Source organism: Coenobita brevimanus, chromosome 8 (assembly GCF_032717465.1).
Source record: "Coenobita brevimanus isolate Jiangsu-jjx chromosome 8, ASM3271746v2, whole genome shotgun sequence".
Classification (NCBI taxonomy): Eukaryota; Metazoa; Arthropoda; class Malacostraca; order Decapoda; family Coenobitidae; genus Coenobita; species Coenobita brevimanus.
Window position 1 is genome coordinate 35,299,651 of NC_136961.1, and position 16,070 is coordinate 35,315,720.

At 45.4% G+C, this 16,070-nt stretch overlaps 1 protein-coding gene across 1 annotated transcript in view; it reads right to left on the minus strand.

Moving 5' to 3' along the window:
- The window catches only part of LOC145407481 (putative glutamate receptor), a 455,848-nt gene that overhangs the window by 42,798 nt on the left and 396,980 nt on the right, over nt 1-16,070 (minus strand). Inside the window, exon 9 of the mRNA XM_080278412.1 lies at nt 7,722-7,821. Within this exon, the coding sequence (XP_080134538.1) occupies nt 7,722-7,821 (100 nt within the window). The remainder of the gene's footprint in view (nt 1-7,721; nt 7,822-16,070) is intronic.

The window sequence follows — 16,070 nt, forward strand, 5'->3', positions numbered from 1 at the left end:
CCAGCCAACTGATAATACTACTTCACCCATTTCATCCCACAGATGAAAATTCTCCCCATTGACAAATTTTCCGCTTAGAAACTTTGATCTCTCCATGGTTTCAGGTTTCCTAAATGGCCATATACACTCATGGATATATTTTCCATAATGAGCCTATTTTCCCCCTGGACTTCTTCTCCCACAAGGACATTTATCCCCCATATATACATGGACCTCTTAAGACTTTAACCATGGATGTATTACACTATGGTAATACTATAACCCAGTGGACCTATATACTTCGGCAAGATTCCCCAGTAATAACGCTTATGAGTCCTATTTTCCACAGGCTGACCTATTGCCATCTCAGACATATTTGCCCAAATAACCTGCTCCCATTGGCCTATTTTCCAACTGCCCACCCAACCATCTACACATCACCCATCAACGAACACACCCATAGCCTCACTCAGTATATGGGATTTCGCCACCAGAGGGCCAGACATAAATCATTGCTGTGTGCAGCTCATGTTCCTGGTTTTTCTGCTGGTCCTTGCCTTCCAACATCCCTCTGTAGTTGCAGGGAGCAACATAAAGGTCTAGTGCTCACTTCACCATTGCTTGTGATTTTCTGGTGTTTGGACTTAACCCGTAGTTTGGGGGGGGAAATTCAGTATGGCAGACGGGGCCCCCCAGTCAGGTTTTCTCGTTTCTGTGCATGCGCAGTATGACCTGTGTGACGTCATGGACAAGTCACTCCATTTCCCCTGCTACCATTGGTCTGTTCTGTCGTGCTGGTGAAGCTGACGTCCCGCTCACCCTGCTACCTGCTTAAGTGTGCAGCATGGAGTACTCGGGCCCTGGCACCCTCGAAGACCTTGAAGCTGACCAGGCGCTGAGTGACGAGGATGAAATGACTCAGAGTGACTGGCCACGGCTACCACAAAGTAGTAGCAATGTCTCGCTAGCTGGGGAAGTAGCTACGGAACCAGAATTATCTGTACCTGACGCACCTCACCTTGTCGGCCAGGCATCTTCCTCTGCCAAGCACCCCGTGCATAACACCTCAGACAGCAACAGTGAGCCTTCATCCCCTGCTACCATATCCTCCAAGTGGCAGGAGACTTCTGATCCTTTGCAGAGGGCAACAGCCCTTAGATCCATCACTCCTCGCCTCCCGTAGCTGGTTCAATCTCCCCAAGTTTTGCCGTTGCTTCCTGCCTCTGTGCCTCTGGCGTTCGTGCCCAGGGCTGACTACATCAAACTTTTATTAAAAAGACAACCCAACTGTGGACATCAAACTTCGATGGTTGTCTGAGGTCAACCGCACTTTTCACTTTGACTGCACCCAAGCGGAGGTCAAGATGTCTGCAGTCACTTCTCGTTTTGTCTACATCTCCAGACGTCACAGGGACATTGTAGACAGTGTAACTAAAGGAGAGTTCATATCCATTTCTTTGGAAATTCAAGAGTCACCTGAGAGGCCCCACAAGTTTCCTACTTACCTCCTTACACGTTATCCTGTCTGCATTAATCCCAACTTGGTCAAGGAGCTGCCGGGTATTTACTCAGCCTGACATTTCCACCAGAATGGCACTCCTATCAACCGACTGGTAGTCATATGGAGCCTTCCTCACCCGCCACCACCAATTGTCACTTTCAGCTTCCTTCCCTGCCTCCCATCTTGTGAGCTTCGCAAGATGAAGGACGAGCAACCGTGGTGCTTTCGATGCTGGGGCATTGGTCACATCTCCAGGTATTGCTCTGTGCCAGAACGGTGTGCATGGTGCTCTGACCAACACGACTCTCGTGTCCTCACCGACCCCCTCCACCTGCTTCTGATACAGCCTTAATGCAACCCAATCCTCCACCTCCAGATACCCTGCACTGGAAATGTCCCCGATGTCATCAAGAAGGGGTTAACGTTTGTCATGGCTGCACTTCAACGCCAGGCTAACCCTGCCCCTGTTGTTACAGGTGGGGCTCCACTAGCATCACCACCACCACTCCGTGCTGCAGCTTCCCCTGCCTCCACTGTCGGTTTGGACTCAGCTGCTGTCACTGAACTTTGCGATACTGTTGCCACTCTCAGGACTCAGATTAGCTCACTTACAGCACGTTTCAGTGCAACAGAAGCCCGCATTGATGGCTTGGTTAGCAAGCAAGCCACACTTGAGACAACATTAAATTCACTGGTTGAATCACAAGTCATCATTATGACTGTCACCACCCTTACGGAGAAGTTGGACTCCATTGTCACTCCATTGTCACTCCCACTGGTCGACTGAATGCTCCCCCCAGGGAGTCTTCCCCTCGTGGCACGCCACGTAGCACTTCTTATACCACCGTCACTTCCTCATCTGGCCCTCGCAAACGTCATGGCAAAGTTTGATAAGATGGCACAATTGCATGTCATCTCTTGGAAAGCCTGTGGTGTTACTAACCGGTCTAAACTTTCTGTACTCAAAGGATGTGTATACAGTCGCCACCCGGATATCATTTTCATTCAGGAATCTTTTGTTGGTCGTGTGCTACACGGGGTAGAGGCATCCGCTCTCAGTGGTTATGTTTCTTACATCCATCAAGTTAGGAATGGACTTGTCATGTATGTCCACTTCTCCATCCAGCACCGTTTCCTCCAAGCTCTGTCGACGACGAGACAACCTTCCAGCTTCTTGAGGTCACCATTGGAAGTGGCACAATTCGGTTGTGCACAGTGTACTCTGCACCAGGCAGGTTGAATACAGCTGCTCTCCCAGCTCCCATCATCCGTGGCATGATATACATGGCGGATTATAATGCCCGGCACCCTGCTATGGAGGATCTTTCTGCCACCGTTAACTGTAATGGGATTAAACTTCTTGAGTATATTCATCGTAATTAGCTCACCCGCTGGGAACTGGTGAGGCCACACACTCTCGAGGAGGCACACTAGATCACGTCCTTACATCCGGCCTCGTGGCGTCCCGGGTCAGGTGTTCATCTATCCCTGCGCTCTACTCTGTTTACATTGCTCTCAGCCTTCATTATTCCCTCCCTGCTACACCTTCTCCTGTACACGGATGCACTCGAATTGCAATCCCACCCAAGTACTGTCCAACATACATCTCCCATATGACCAACCTTCTTCCCATATTCGACCTTCATTGTCCCAAAAAGTTGTATTCATCACTTGTCAGCTCCACACATGACTTCTACACCCATTATGTCAGCAGGTCACACATTACATGCTATCTTGATGCCCACACCTGGACACTGGATAATCACATTGCTCAGGCAGAGAGGAATGTGGTGAAAGACAGTTTTCCCTTTCAAAGACGACCTTCCCCCAAGAGTCTGCATCGGTATCGTTTGTCGAGGGATGATCTAGTTGCTCTCCAGCATTGCGTTTATACCAATTCGTGGCATAAACTTACCGATAGCATCAACCATCAAGTGACTGTTGGTTCCATGTGGCACCTTATCAACAAGGTTGTCATGAAGAAGCCCCCAAGTGTCCTCCACAACAGTCCAGCACAGTACGCACAGGATCTTGTAGATGCCTGATCTGCACAGTCACGGGCTTGCACCCTTCCTGTACACAAACAGGACGTGCTCTTCACCCAGAAAAAATTTTCGTGCACTCTGTTTCACTGCCGATTTACTGAGGACAGACGATGAGGATGGTATGGCTGTAACTGACGATGAATTGCGACGGGCCCTCGCCAGGGGTAGGGTAATGGCTCTAGGTGATGAAGGCATCCCTATTTCTGTCCTCTGTGTCCTCCTGAGAGTTCCTGGTAATCCTCTTCTCCAGCTGTTCAGTCTTTGCATCCGTCTGGGATTCGTGCCACAAGCCTGGACCCGCAGTACAATCGTGCCTATTCCTAAACCTGGCACTGATAAATTCCGACCTGTTTCCCTCACCTCCTGCTTCAGTGAAGTACTGGAACGCATCCTCCTTACAAAACTCTTGTTTAGGCTGCAGGACAAGCTCTTGCCCCGACTGTACGGCTTTTTACCACAGCGAAGGACACATCACTGTCTCATGAAGCTATACACCCTTCTGTCCCCCACCAGTGTAGTGGCCTTCATTGATTTAAAGAGTGCATTTGATGTCGCCAACAGAGACATCATCCTCAACCAGCTAGTGGATTTTGGAGTTAAGGGAAACCTGCTGTGATGGATACGTGCTTACCTGTCTAATAGGTCCTCTCATGTTCTTTTGAAGGGTGCATACAGCACTGCTAAGGATTTCGAACTTGGTACTCCACAAGGTGGTGTCCTTAGTCCTTTTTTGTTTAATATCCTCATACATCCTAGAACCACGATTACTTGTTACGCTGATGACAACTGCATTCACTCAAAATCCCCTGCAGATCTGCAGTTTTCCTTCACTTGTTTCACGAGTCTGCCTCCAAATGTGGACTCATTGTCTCTCCAGAAAAGAGTAGAATCTTCACTTCCCGCCCAGCAAGAACACTGCCTGTATTCTCTGTCGGGGATTGTGTTATCCCTCTGTGCACACAGTATCTTTATCTGGGGGTGCCTGTATGGATTTCTCCCTCCATTCCTGCAAGAAAATGCGTGCATCCAGTTGTTCAGGATCTGCTGACCTGGATACAGTGGCGCCTACAACCTATCAAGCGGCTCACTAATTATGCTGCCAGGGTGTCTATTCCTGTAGCACAAACCATATACATAGCGTTCATTCAACCAATTGTTGATTATCTCTTCCCTGCTCTTTGTCAACTTTCCAGAACAGCCTTACAACCTCTTGAGAAGTTCCAAAACGCAGTAATGAGACTCATCCTGGGCTGCCCCTGCTCAACCAGAATTGTCAACATGCAACTTGAACTCAACCTTCCACCACTTGTTGTGAGAATAAACTCCGTGGTTACATACTTCAGCGTTAAGTGCCTGCATTATCCTCACCTTTCTCCCCACTACTTTCACATCATTCGGACTTCCCTTGATCTCACTGCACCAAGGCCTTTGCTTCACAATGGTGGCCACACACTAGTTAATACTGTTTGTTCAAACGTCCGATGGCAAAATATCAACGTACCAGTGCTTGCTGAGGAGGTGGACTATGCCCTTCCACCTTGGCAGACCTCTGTGCTTGCTATCTCATACACTTCAGCCAACAAGACTGACCTGCCTCAGCTTCAGAAACATGTAGCTTTGGGGACCATCACCAGGCTGCCATCATCCCTCCCTTCGGCCCACCATGTCTACTCAGATGGCTCACTGGAGGAGGATGGCAGTGCTGGCTGTGCTGTATTTTCCCCAAGTCTGGACCCACCTCAAGGGGGCTGGTTGGGCCGTTGACTGCCAACCTCATCGAGCTCTATGTATTGTTAACTACATGGACTCCTGGATGCAGTTACTTTATATAATACGGACGAACAACAGCGGCTTGATCATCTATGACTCACAGCCGGCCCTCAATGCCCTCTCCTCTCCTAGGTCTGCATATCAACACCTTGTTAAACAGATGCTCCATCAATTGGCCACCGCCTGCGATCGTTCACTGGTGGTGCACTTTCTGTGGATTCCCTCTCATATTGGTCTCACAGCCAACAACACCGCTGACCTCCTTGCAAGGACTGTCTGTGGACTGGATCTGCCCGCTGTGGATGCTACTAATGCCTCCCCCATTTGCACAAGCAGATGATACACAGAGCAGCCCGCTCCCTTATTCTCCACCGTAGAAATGCTGAGAAGGCTCACAGTGCGTCCATCCAACAATATGACCACTTTCTCTCTCGTCCAAATAGATATCGTCGCAGCGGTCTTATGGTTCGTCGACATAACGTGGTGTGTGCCCGCTTCAGACTCTGCTACTGACCTGTGTGGCAGGTGACTGGGGTGGGCAATGCACCTCATTTCTCCCCCTGTAAGCTGAGTGATGCACCCAATGCCAACACCTTTGACCATTATTGCCTGCATTGTCCACTTGTCTCTGATTTAATACCATATGGACTCACATTAGTGGACACTTGTAAATATTTGCGAGAAGATGATAACCCAGATGTTATTCTCATGCGTCATCCACACTTTGATGGGTATTAATTTGTTGTAGCTCGACAGCGTGTCCTGCGTGGCACGAGTTCCCCTGTACTCACCTCACATATGGCCGCATGGCAGTGTACTAGGTTTGGCGCCCTCGGGCGTAATAAGTTAATATTATATTAATAAATCAACTCAGTATATGAGTATTATGTCTCAGAAGTAGGAAGGCATAAAACCGTCTCTTGCCTTGTTCTCCAGGCAGCCACCCACCCACCTCATTTAAACAACCCAACAACCCATCCCACCTTCCTCGTCCACCCATGCCTTTCAATCTGCCTGTCAAGCTACCATCCTGCATCAACCAACCCCCCCATCTGGCCATCAGCGTGCCAAACCCACTAACCATGCTGTGCTGGCCGAATGACTCAATTTCACACACACACACACACACACACACACACACACACACACACACACACACACAGGAAGAGAGAACGAGGAGGGGGGGAAGAGGGTGCTACAGCTGATTAAACTGTAAATGTCAGCCCAGTATAGGCCTAACGGCAGAAAATAATACTTATTACAGGGAACTGCTAGGCTGATAAAATGTTAGATATAAAGCAAGTTTCATCCCTGCTTTCGATAGACGATTTTAAGCGTTTCGGGGAAAGTGCTGTGATCAATCGAGATAAACAGGGATTTGCCTTCCACCAATTACAGACGGGTTTTTCGATCACAGAAGGATTAATGAGAAAGAGTGAAACTTTTTTTTTTTTCTGGGTATCGCCATCTGAGTTTACTTCTTATTTCTCAAGTCACGCTGCGTACTTTCTGGTAAATATCTTATGTTCTAAAGTATGAGTATTTTCCTCCGCCAGACACTTGCAAATTTTTGGCCAACACAATGTTCTTTTTCTCACTAACTGGATATCTCTCTCTGGACATTAAGACAAATTGCTGTCTTAAGTACTGCTTTCTGCTTAAACTACAGTATTTCTCTTCTAAGTCAGTCTTCCTTCGATAGTAGTCTTTATATAATACTGGCATAGCAAATATAGCTCCAGCACCACACAGCAAGTCATGTTCTAGTGTTTGATAGGAGAAACATTCATATAATCGACATGTGTGTTTTCTATGAAGCATTGAGGAATCCATGGCCTCTTACTCCCTGCCCTTCCCTCCGCCAGTCTCTCTCTACCCAATTTCTCCAAAACACAGCTACCAGCCACTCTCCCTCTTGCTCCTGTTAACAAATAAATGCATCGAAATTGTTCATTCATTGTGGTCGCGAGTTCAAACCCAGAGAAAGCCGAAGAGTGAAACCAAATGTACACAACTGTGTCACTTGCCTGGCTTTATAATACATGAAAAACAATACATTATACAACATGTATGATAAATTCATTTCGTCAGGAGACAAGCCTTCAAAGCAGACATTACTACCGCTAGATCCATTAGTACATGCAATGAAATGAAGAGATATTTTCGAGAGAAATGCTTAGTAGGGGACTTCTGTTGTCGTAATTGCGACGGTGCCATAAACATGGGTTGGCTGGAGCAGGGTGAATCACTATACCTCATCACAACAGTACGCATCGGGCTGATGAAGCTACTAGTCAAAAGGTATATTGATAGGTAGTATTTAGATAATAGATTGATAGATGGATACTGACAGATAGACTGACATGTAGATAAAAGGAGTGATACCTAACGAGGACTTACTGCATGACACAAATCTGGGTACTTACACGTGATCGATGGCCGGGATGAGAGGACTGTTTTTGTTGGCTAAGATGGCCACTTGGCGCACTAAGTAGGCGCCCCGGGCCATATAGAAGTCACACCTTCCTGAATAATAAGAAAATCATTAAGTTAATGGTATTCCCCTTCAGCCAGAGGACTTCTTTATTTAATGGTTGCTACCTCCAGGCGATTTTATTCAGCTTGGGGGAAACTTTTCAAAATGGACGGGTTACATACCGTCTTTATGTACTTCTTTATTACCAGAGGTTCTTCTTAGTTTAAATTCGTCAACTGGAAGCTTGGATAAACTGGAAAAAATACAGCATTGCAATCAATATTTCCTGAACAAACATGAACCAATCACGTGTCTGTGTTGTGCCTAAAACCGTCTGGGAAGGGCAAGGAACTGGGTGTGGTGAGGAGAGAAATGTGTGGTATTGGGTGAGCGGTGGGGTTGTGGTGGGACGTTATTCTCTGTAAAAATGTGTGTTATAGGATTGAGGATTTGAGTGCAGTGACGATTTCTTCAACGTATCCTACAGTAATGAAAATGCAAGGAAGGTTTATTTCAAAATTTCGTCCAATAATAATTGTCAGGAGAAAAATAATAAAGAATCAGCACAGGCTAAAAATTCAATATATTGGTATGCCAGTAGGATTAGATAAATGTTTTATATACGTAGGCATGAGAAATATTCTAGAAATTAAGTGCTGTGCCGTAGAGTTATGCTAATGTTTGTATCTTGAGATGTGAGAAACATTCTGGAGATTTCGGTGCGTGCGTTTTGCTTACTTTCTATTTTACCTTAGGATTTAGTTCTTGTAATTATTGTTTTTATGCATTGTTCATTTAAGTACACTATTGCGTCAGAAGATGTGCGTTCTCTAGTGGAACATCCTAGGCTGCACTGGTAAGTGGAGTAGGGAATATATTTAAAGAGACCATCCCTATCCAGAGGGAGACTTTGATGCATGGTTGTGAAGAGAGCAGACGTGTGCTGAGCTCTTCTCTAGCTTGTAGGGTTGCCTCACTGGCTTTAGTTCTTTTTTTTCACCTTTCTGGTGCTCGATGGGATAGTTAGTACTCATTTTCCTCCTCTTCCTGTTAGTTAGAACAGTAGGTGTCTGTTCTACTATACTGAGTTTACCTTTGCTTATCGCCCACGGAGGGTCCCCCCCACTGATCACTCTGGGGCGTGAAGCAACACGGTCGGGCCTCCCTGGAGTGGTTTGAGAGGGCAACCTCAGACTTAGGTGTGTGGTCCCCGGTTGTTTGTCCCTTGCTCGTTTTCTCTCCTTCTTCCCACTTCCCCCGCTAGGGGGGAGTGGTACTATGGAGGACGCCCCTACTGCCTCTCCCCCCCCTCAGGCGGGGAGGTGGTCCTGACCGATCAACGGACTGACAGCCCCCAGACAGAACGGCCCCAGACTCGATTGCCTCTGGACATTAATGTAAAAAATGCGGAGTTTGTGATTGTTCATGCTCTAGGTTCCACTCCCTTGAGCAGTCTCAATCCCTTCATGATTAAGAAGGTTATTGATGGCTTTGCTGGGGAGGTGGAACAAGTGAAAAAACTTGTGAATGGAGACCTCCTTATTAAGACCTGTAATTCCTCCCAAGTTAAGGACTTGTTAAAGCTGCACAAATTTCACTGCTATGATGTCGAGGCCAAGATCCCAACATCCATGAATTCCTGCAAGGGTTTTATCACTTGCAGGGATCTCATGGTGATGAGTGAGGAAGACATCATAGAGGAACTTGCTCAGCAAGATGTCATTGATGCCCGGTTTATAACTAGATATTCCGAAGGCATAAGGACGAAGACGGCCACTATTGTTTTGACTTTCGGCAAGTTTCACTCCCGGCACATGTCAAAGTTGGTTACGAAATTGTTAATGTAAGACCATATATCCCCAACCCACTCCGTTGCATGAAGTGTCAATTATATGGGCACATTGCTAAGAATTGTCGGGCTTCACAGTCAGTGTGTGGCAAATGTGCAACACAGGGTCACGATGCTGAGCAATGCACATCAGAGACTATCTGTTGCTTTCACTGTAAGGGTGCTCACTCCACTTCCTCTAGGGATTGTCCCAAGTGTTAAGGAGGAGAAAGAGGTCTCCACAGTGAAAGCGACTGAGGGTGTCTCCTACTATGAAGCAAGGAAAAAGGTGAAGCAGTTGCATGCAACTCCTACGCCGAATAGGTCTTATGCTTCGGCGGTGATGTCCCGTCCCATGATGTGCTCTGCTGGGACACAGACTGACCCTGAACCGGTTCCTCTTGCCACACATTCTACCTTTCCATCTCAGCCTCCTGTCCAATCCACCTCTCAACCTGATACCCCTGTTACAACTTCCTACTCTCAGGCTGCTGCTGCTTCTCAGTCAGTCAAGCCTAAAACGAAGCCTGACAACTCTTGTAAGAGTAATATGACCACCCTTACTAAGTCACGTCCTCATGTTCTTCCTGCTCCTGGCGCAGTGAGGGAGAGGAAGGGTAGCTCTTCCTCGGTGGAATCTGGGAACCTCGTAATTGATGAAAATATGGAGGTTTCCGTAAGCAAGCACCGGGATAGGTCCACCGGTAGTCGCTCGCCTTCTGGCGGGCGGCAAAAAAAGCCTAAACACACTGGCCCCCAACATAAATCTTAAACCGTCGCTTTCACTGTATTACAGTGGAATTGTAGAGGTATTGGGAATAAGTTACAAGATATAGCAATCTTGCTGTCAATACACAGGCTAGACGTTGTTTGTTTACAGGAGACACGCCTGGAGGATCATCATGATCCTCCACAGTTCAGACACTACCACTCGTATAGAAGATATGAAGGTCACGGAGTTGCCATTTACACACACAAATCACACCCACAAACGGAAGTGATTCTAAATTCTACTCTGGAAGTGGTCGCGTGCAGAGTAAAATTTAATAACACGTATCTGTCTATTTGCTCTCTGTACTGTCCTCCACATGGCCCCATTGATAGTGATGCTTTAAATTCACTAGTGGAACACCTCCCTGGGAATAAGTTAGTGTTGGGCGATTTTAACGCCCATCACTATCAATGGGGTAGCTTGAGGATTGATGGTCGTGGGGAGCAAGTAGCCGACCTAATACTACAGTCCAACCTCTGTCTTCTGAACGATGGTAGAGCGACTCGTGTAGATGATCGTACTGGTAACTTTTCGGCCATTGACTTATCTTTGGCCTCCCCTGGTATACATCAAGATCTCTCATGGGACCCTTACGACGACTCCTTGGGAAGTGATCATTTACCCATCTGTCTTTCTTATACACGCGACATCATTTCGGACCCTCCACCTCCAAAATTTAACTATAAGAAAGCAGATTGGGGATCCTTCTCAAGGATCGCCAGTTTAGATATATCTGGGGAGACCATAGATGTTAAGGTCGAAAATATAACCCAATCCATATTACACGCAGCTGAGGCTGCTATTCCCAAGACTCCTACAGTTCATGCGAAGCATAGAGTACATTGGTGGACGCCAGATTGCCGACAAGCATTAAGAAAACGCAAACAAACAGGCACGGGCTGGGGCAAGGAGAATAATAAGAAGGGCCAAACGTGACTCCTGGCGGTCCTTTGTGTCCACGGTGACTCGTACAACACCATTACGTAAAGTCTGGTCCACCATAAGAATATTAAATAATAAAGGCCCATATTTCCCAATCACCACCTTGCAAGTCAATAATAACATCTATGATGAGCCCGTGGACGTTGCTAACATCCTCGCCAGGAGTTTTTCTCACGTAAGTAGCTCAGCCAATTATGACCCGCGTTTCCAACATCATAAATGCACGGCTGAGCTACAGATATTAGACTTTGCCACAGAAGACGTAAACTCCCCGTACAACCAAGAGTTTATGCTAGATGAACTGCTCCTTGCCCTTAAATCCTGTAAAGACACCAGCCCTGGACCAGACACCATCACGTACGGTATGATCCAGCATCTTAATCAGGACAACCTGATTAAGATGTTAGCATTGTACAATGAGATTTGGGCGTCTCGAACGTTCCCAAACTCATGGCACTTTGAGCACGTCATACCGATACCCAAAGAGGCTGGTCGTCTTATGAATCCCACTTCATTTCGTCCTATTGTGTTGACTTCTTGTCTATGTAAGGTCATGGAATGTATGGTTAACAATAGGCTTCTTTTTGTTTTAGAGTCGAAGAATTTGTTAAATGATCAACAATGTGGCTTCCGTAAGTACAGAAGTTCTCTAGATCATTTAATGAATTTGGAGCATTGTATTGCAGAGGCATTTGCCAATAAAGAATTCATGATAGGGGTGTTCTTGGACATTCATAAAGCCTATGACATGACCTGGCGACACGGTATACTAATGAAGCTCTATGTATATGGTTTAAGAGGAAATTTACCTGTTTTTATTTCAAATTTCTTAAGGGACAGAACTTTCTCTGTCAAATTGCCCCGTAACGTAACATCGGATATATTTATCCAGGAAAACGGGGTGCCACAGGGATGTGTGCTTAGTCCTACTTTATTTAGTATTATGATCAATGATATTCTGTCATCAGCTCCCATCCCGAGGAATCTTAAGTACTCGCTCTACGCTGACGATTGTGCAATATGGCACTCTTCCCGTAATGCACAATTTTCGGCTGGGCGGATTCAAGCAGCCCTTGACTCCGTCCACCAATGGGCCTTGCAGTGGGGATTTAAGTTTTCCGTACGTAAGTGTGCCGCTATAGTTTTCACTAATCGTAACGTACCTAATTTGTGCTTAACTTTGGATAATCAGGCGGTACCTTTTCAAAATTCTGTAAAATTTTTAGGAATACATTTTGATCGTAGAATGAATTTTAAACTTCACGTTAATACTTTGCTTGCTCGTTGTGATAAACCGTTAAATGTCCTCAAGTACCTAGCAGGTACTACCTGGGGTGCCGACAGAAAATCTTTATTAATGGTGTATAAGTCCCTTATTCGATCGAAGCTAGACTATGGCGCACAGGTGTATGGCTCGGCATCCGATGCCACTCTGAAAGGATTGGATGTGTTACAGAATAATTGTTTGCGAATGTGTCTTGGAGCCATCCGGTGTACCCGTGTGACTCGTATGGAAGTGAAGGCGAATGTGCCTCCCCTCCGTATTCGCCGTGACCACCTGGCCTTCTCCTACGGCATAAGGACGTTAAGGAAAAGTAATATCGGCAATGTGGCCTGTACCCCCCTGCGTCAATACCACCACCTTCTGCGGGGGGTGCGTCGGCCACTTGCCGCTCGCCTCCACTTACTGACTCAGGAGCTTGGTATGGACCCCAGTGACTGTGACAAGTTGGTGCTTAAAAAAATAGTGCCTTGGGAGCCACCCAGCTTTACAGTCGATGTTACATGGCTCCCAGCACCAAAGGCCAAGGCGCCGGAGGCGGAGGTCCACCACTTGTTTCGTAACATCATTGTTCGTCACTTGGGGTCCCATCAATTGTACACCGACGGCTCCAAGTCGAGTGAATGTGTGGGTGCAAGTGTGTGGTCGACTGAATGTGCCCTCAGGTATCGGTTGCCGACTCATACATCTGTGTTTACTTCAGAACTTTTTGCTATTGACAAAGCCATAGACTATGCTCTCAATTCTAGGCATGACTCATTTGTCATATTTTCAGATTCAAAATCAGCCCTTCAGGCAATTGCATCTTGCATTACGGACTCTCATGAGATCCAGGGCCGCATCGTTAATAAGTTGCATCCATGCAACAAGTCATTCACGCTGATCTGGGTGCCTGGTCATTGTCGTATCTATGGCAATGAGCAGGCTGACTTACTTGCAAAGTCGGCTGTAGAGCTCGGGGAGACTTGGGACGTTCCTCGTGATCTACGGTCGAGTCTATCTCTCAGAAAGAAATCAGTAAATCTTCTGTGGCAAGGTCAGTGGACCAGACTAAATATTCCAACTTGTAAGCCGTACCTGGGTGACTGGGACACTGCCAACCGTCCCAGTCGCCTAGAAGAAAAAGTGTTGGCACAGTTACGGCTTAATGCCACCATTTTAACCCACATAAAACCATATACGGAAAGACGCTTCCCACCGCACTGTGACATCTGTAATGCGGTGTTATCTATTAGTCATATCATCCTGCGCTGTCGGCGATTTATTCGTGAACGTGCTTCACTTATGAAGTACTGCGGCGCAGTAGACGTCCCCTTCACCCTTTCCACCATCCTGGGTGATGGGGACATTGTTATGACTGATAAATTGATGGCTTTCTTGAGAGAGACCGGACTGATCAGAGTGATGTGACTTTTACTGCGTGGTTATGGTTTTTATGAACAGTAAATATGTATATATTGTAATATTAATTAGGGTTGACAGTTGACATATTTTAAATAGTTCCTCCTCCCACCGATCTATTTCTAATATAGATGTCCCCTACATTAAGCCAAGTTCCTCGCCTGACAGTCACCAGCTGATGAGTGCAAGTGCGCAATATAGGAAGGTATTGGGCACTTGCAGTCGATGGTGGTCTGCTGGGCCAGGTTTTTCACTTTTTGTACAAATTATGTAAATACATTATATTATCTTGCTTAAGTTATTCTAATTAGGGACGACAGCTGACGTATATGGAAATGTTTCTGACTCGTCTGGTTCCCTTTCATATAGCCTACTGATGTCCCCTATATTAGGTTGTGCCTCGACTGACAGTCACCAGGTGATGAGTGCAGGTATGTAATGCAGAAAGGCATTACATACCTGCAGTCGATGGTGTTCTGTTAGTCGAGGTATTTTTACCATTAGTGTAGGTCTAGCTATTGTCTCTGTAGAATTTAGTATAGGTTAGCGATTTGTCTGTTAGGTGATTAGTTTTAGGGTCTTTAGATTAGTTTTTCTTTATAATATAAGGTATAAAAAATATAAAACCAAGAAAAAATTAAAAAAAAAAAAAATACAAAAAAAAAAATAAGATTAAAATTATTATATATATATATATATATATATATATATATATATATATATATATATATATATATATATATGTACGTTTGCATGAAAGTGTGTCTGTATGTATGCATGGAAGTGTGTGTGTGTGTGTGTGTGTGTGTGTGTGTACATATATATGTGTGTATATATATATATATATATATATATATATATATATATATATATATATATATATATATATATATATATATATATATATATATATATATGGTCTTAATAACCAGGGGCTTCGGCCCCAATGGTTGATAGGCCAGAAAAAAAAACAAAAAAAACAGAGGGGGTTCAGTTTGGTTCAGGCAGTGTGCCAGTTCATTCGAGTGAACCGGGGATTAGTGGACCGTTAGTCTAGGTTCAACAGCAAGCCAGAGCCAGTCAGACAGTAAGAGTCAGAGTCAGTAATGGACATTCAGTGAATAGTGAGTCAGTCTGCCAAGAGTGATGAATGGAGTGAGTTGTAAGTGGTACTTCAGTGAACAGTGACAGTGAGTCAAACACTGAGAGTAATTAGTGAAGGACAAAGTAATCAGACGGAGGGAGGATCTGTAAGTGAAAGTTAGTTTGTGAATGAGTAATGGTGAGTGAAGGGCCAGAGTTGGCACGGGAAAGAAAGGTCAGTGTTTTGCAGGTGAACTTCATCTGTGCTTAGAAAGAATAAAACTGGAGCATTCATCTGCTTTTGATAACTGTCTTGCCTATCTACGTGCCGTTCTTGACGTATCTGGGAAGCACTAAGGTTGTAAAAATTGGTGTCAGGTGTGGGGATACGTTTTGAGAGATAAGACGCATGGATAGGCTGTCAAAATGGCGGACATAACTTAGACAGATATACTTCCAATGTTGGTAACACAGCAAGAAGGAAACAAAGAAAAATATACTCGCAATGCTCAGAGTAAAGCAAGAAGAACAAAAGAAACAACAAGAAGCACAAGAAGAACAAAAGAATCAGCAAGAAGCACAGTAAGAACAAAAAAAAATCAGCAAGAAGCTATATACTCGCAATGTTCAGAGCAAAGCAAGAACGACAAGTACAACAAGAAGAACAAAAGAATCAGCAAGAAGCAAAGCAAGAACAAAAGAATTAGCAAGCAGCACAGCAAGAACAAAAGAATCAGCAAGCAGCACAGCAAGAACAAAAGAATTAGCAAGCAGCACAGCAAGAACAAAAGAATCAGCAAGCAGCACAGCAAGAACAAAAGAATCAGCAAGCAGCACAGCAAGAACAAAAGAATTAGCAAGCAGCACAGCAAGAACAAAAGAATCAACAAGAAGTACAGTAAGAACAAAAGAATCAGAAAGAAGCACAGCAAAAACAAAAGAATCAGCAAATATCACTTCAAGAAGAACAAAAGAAACAACAAGAAGCACA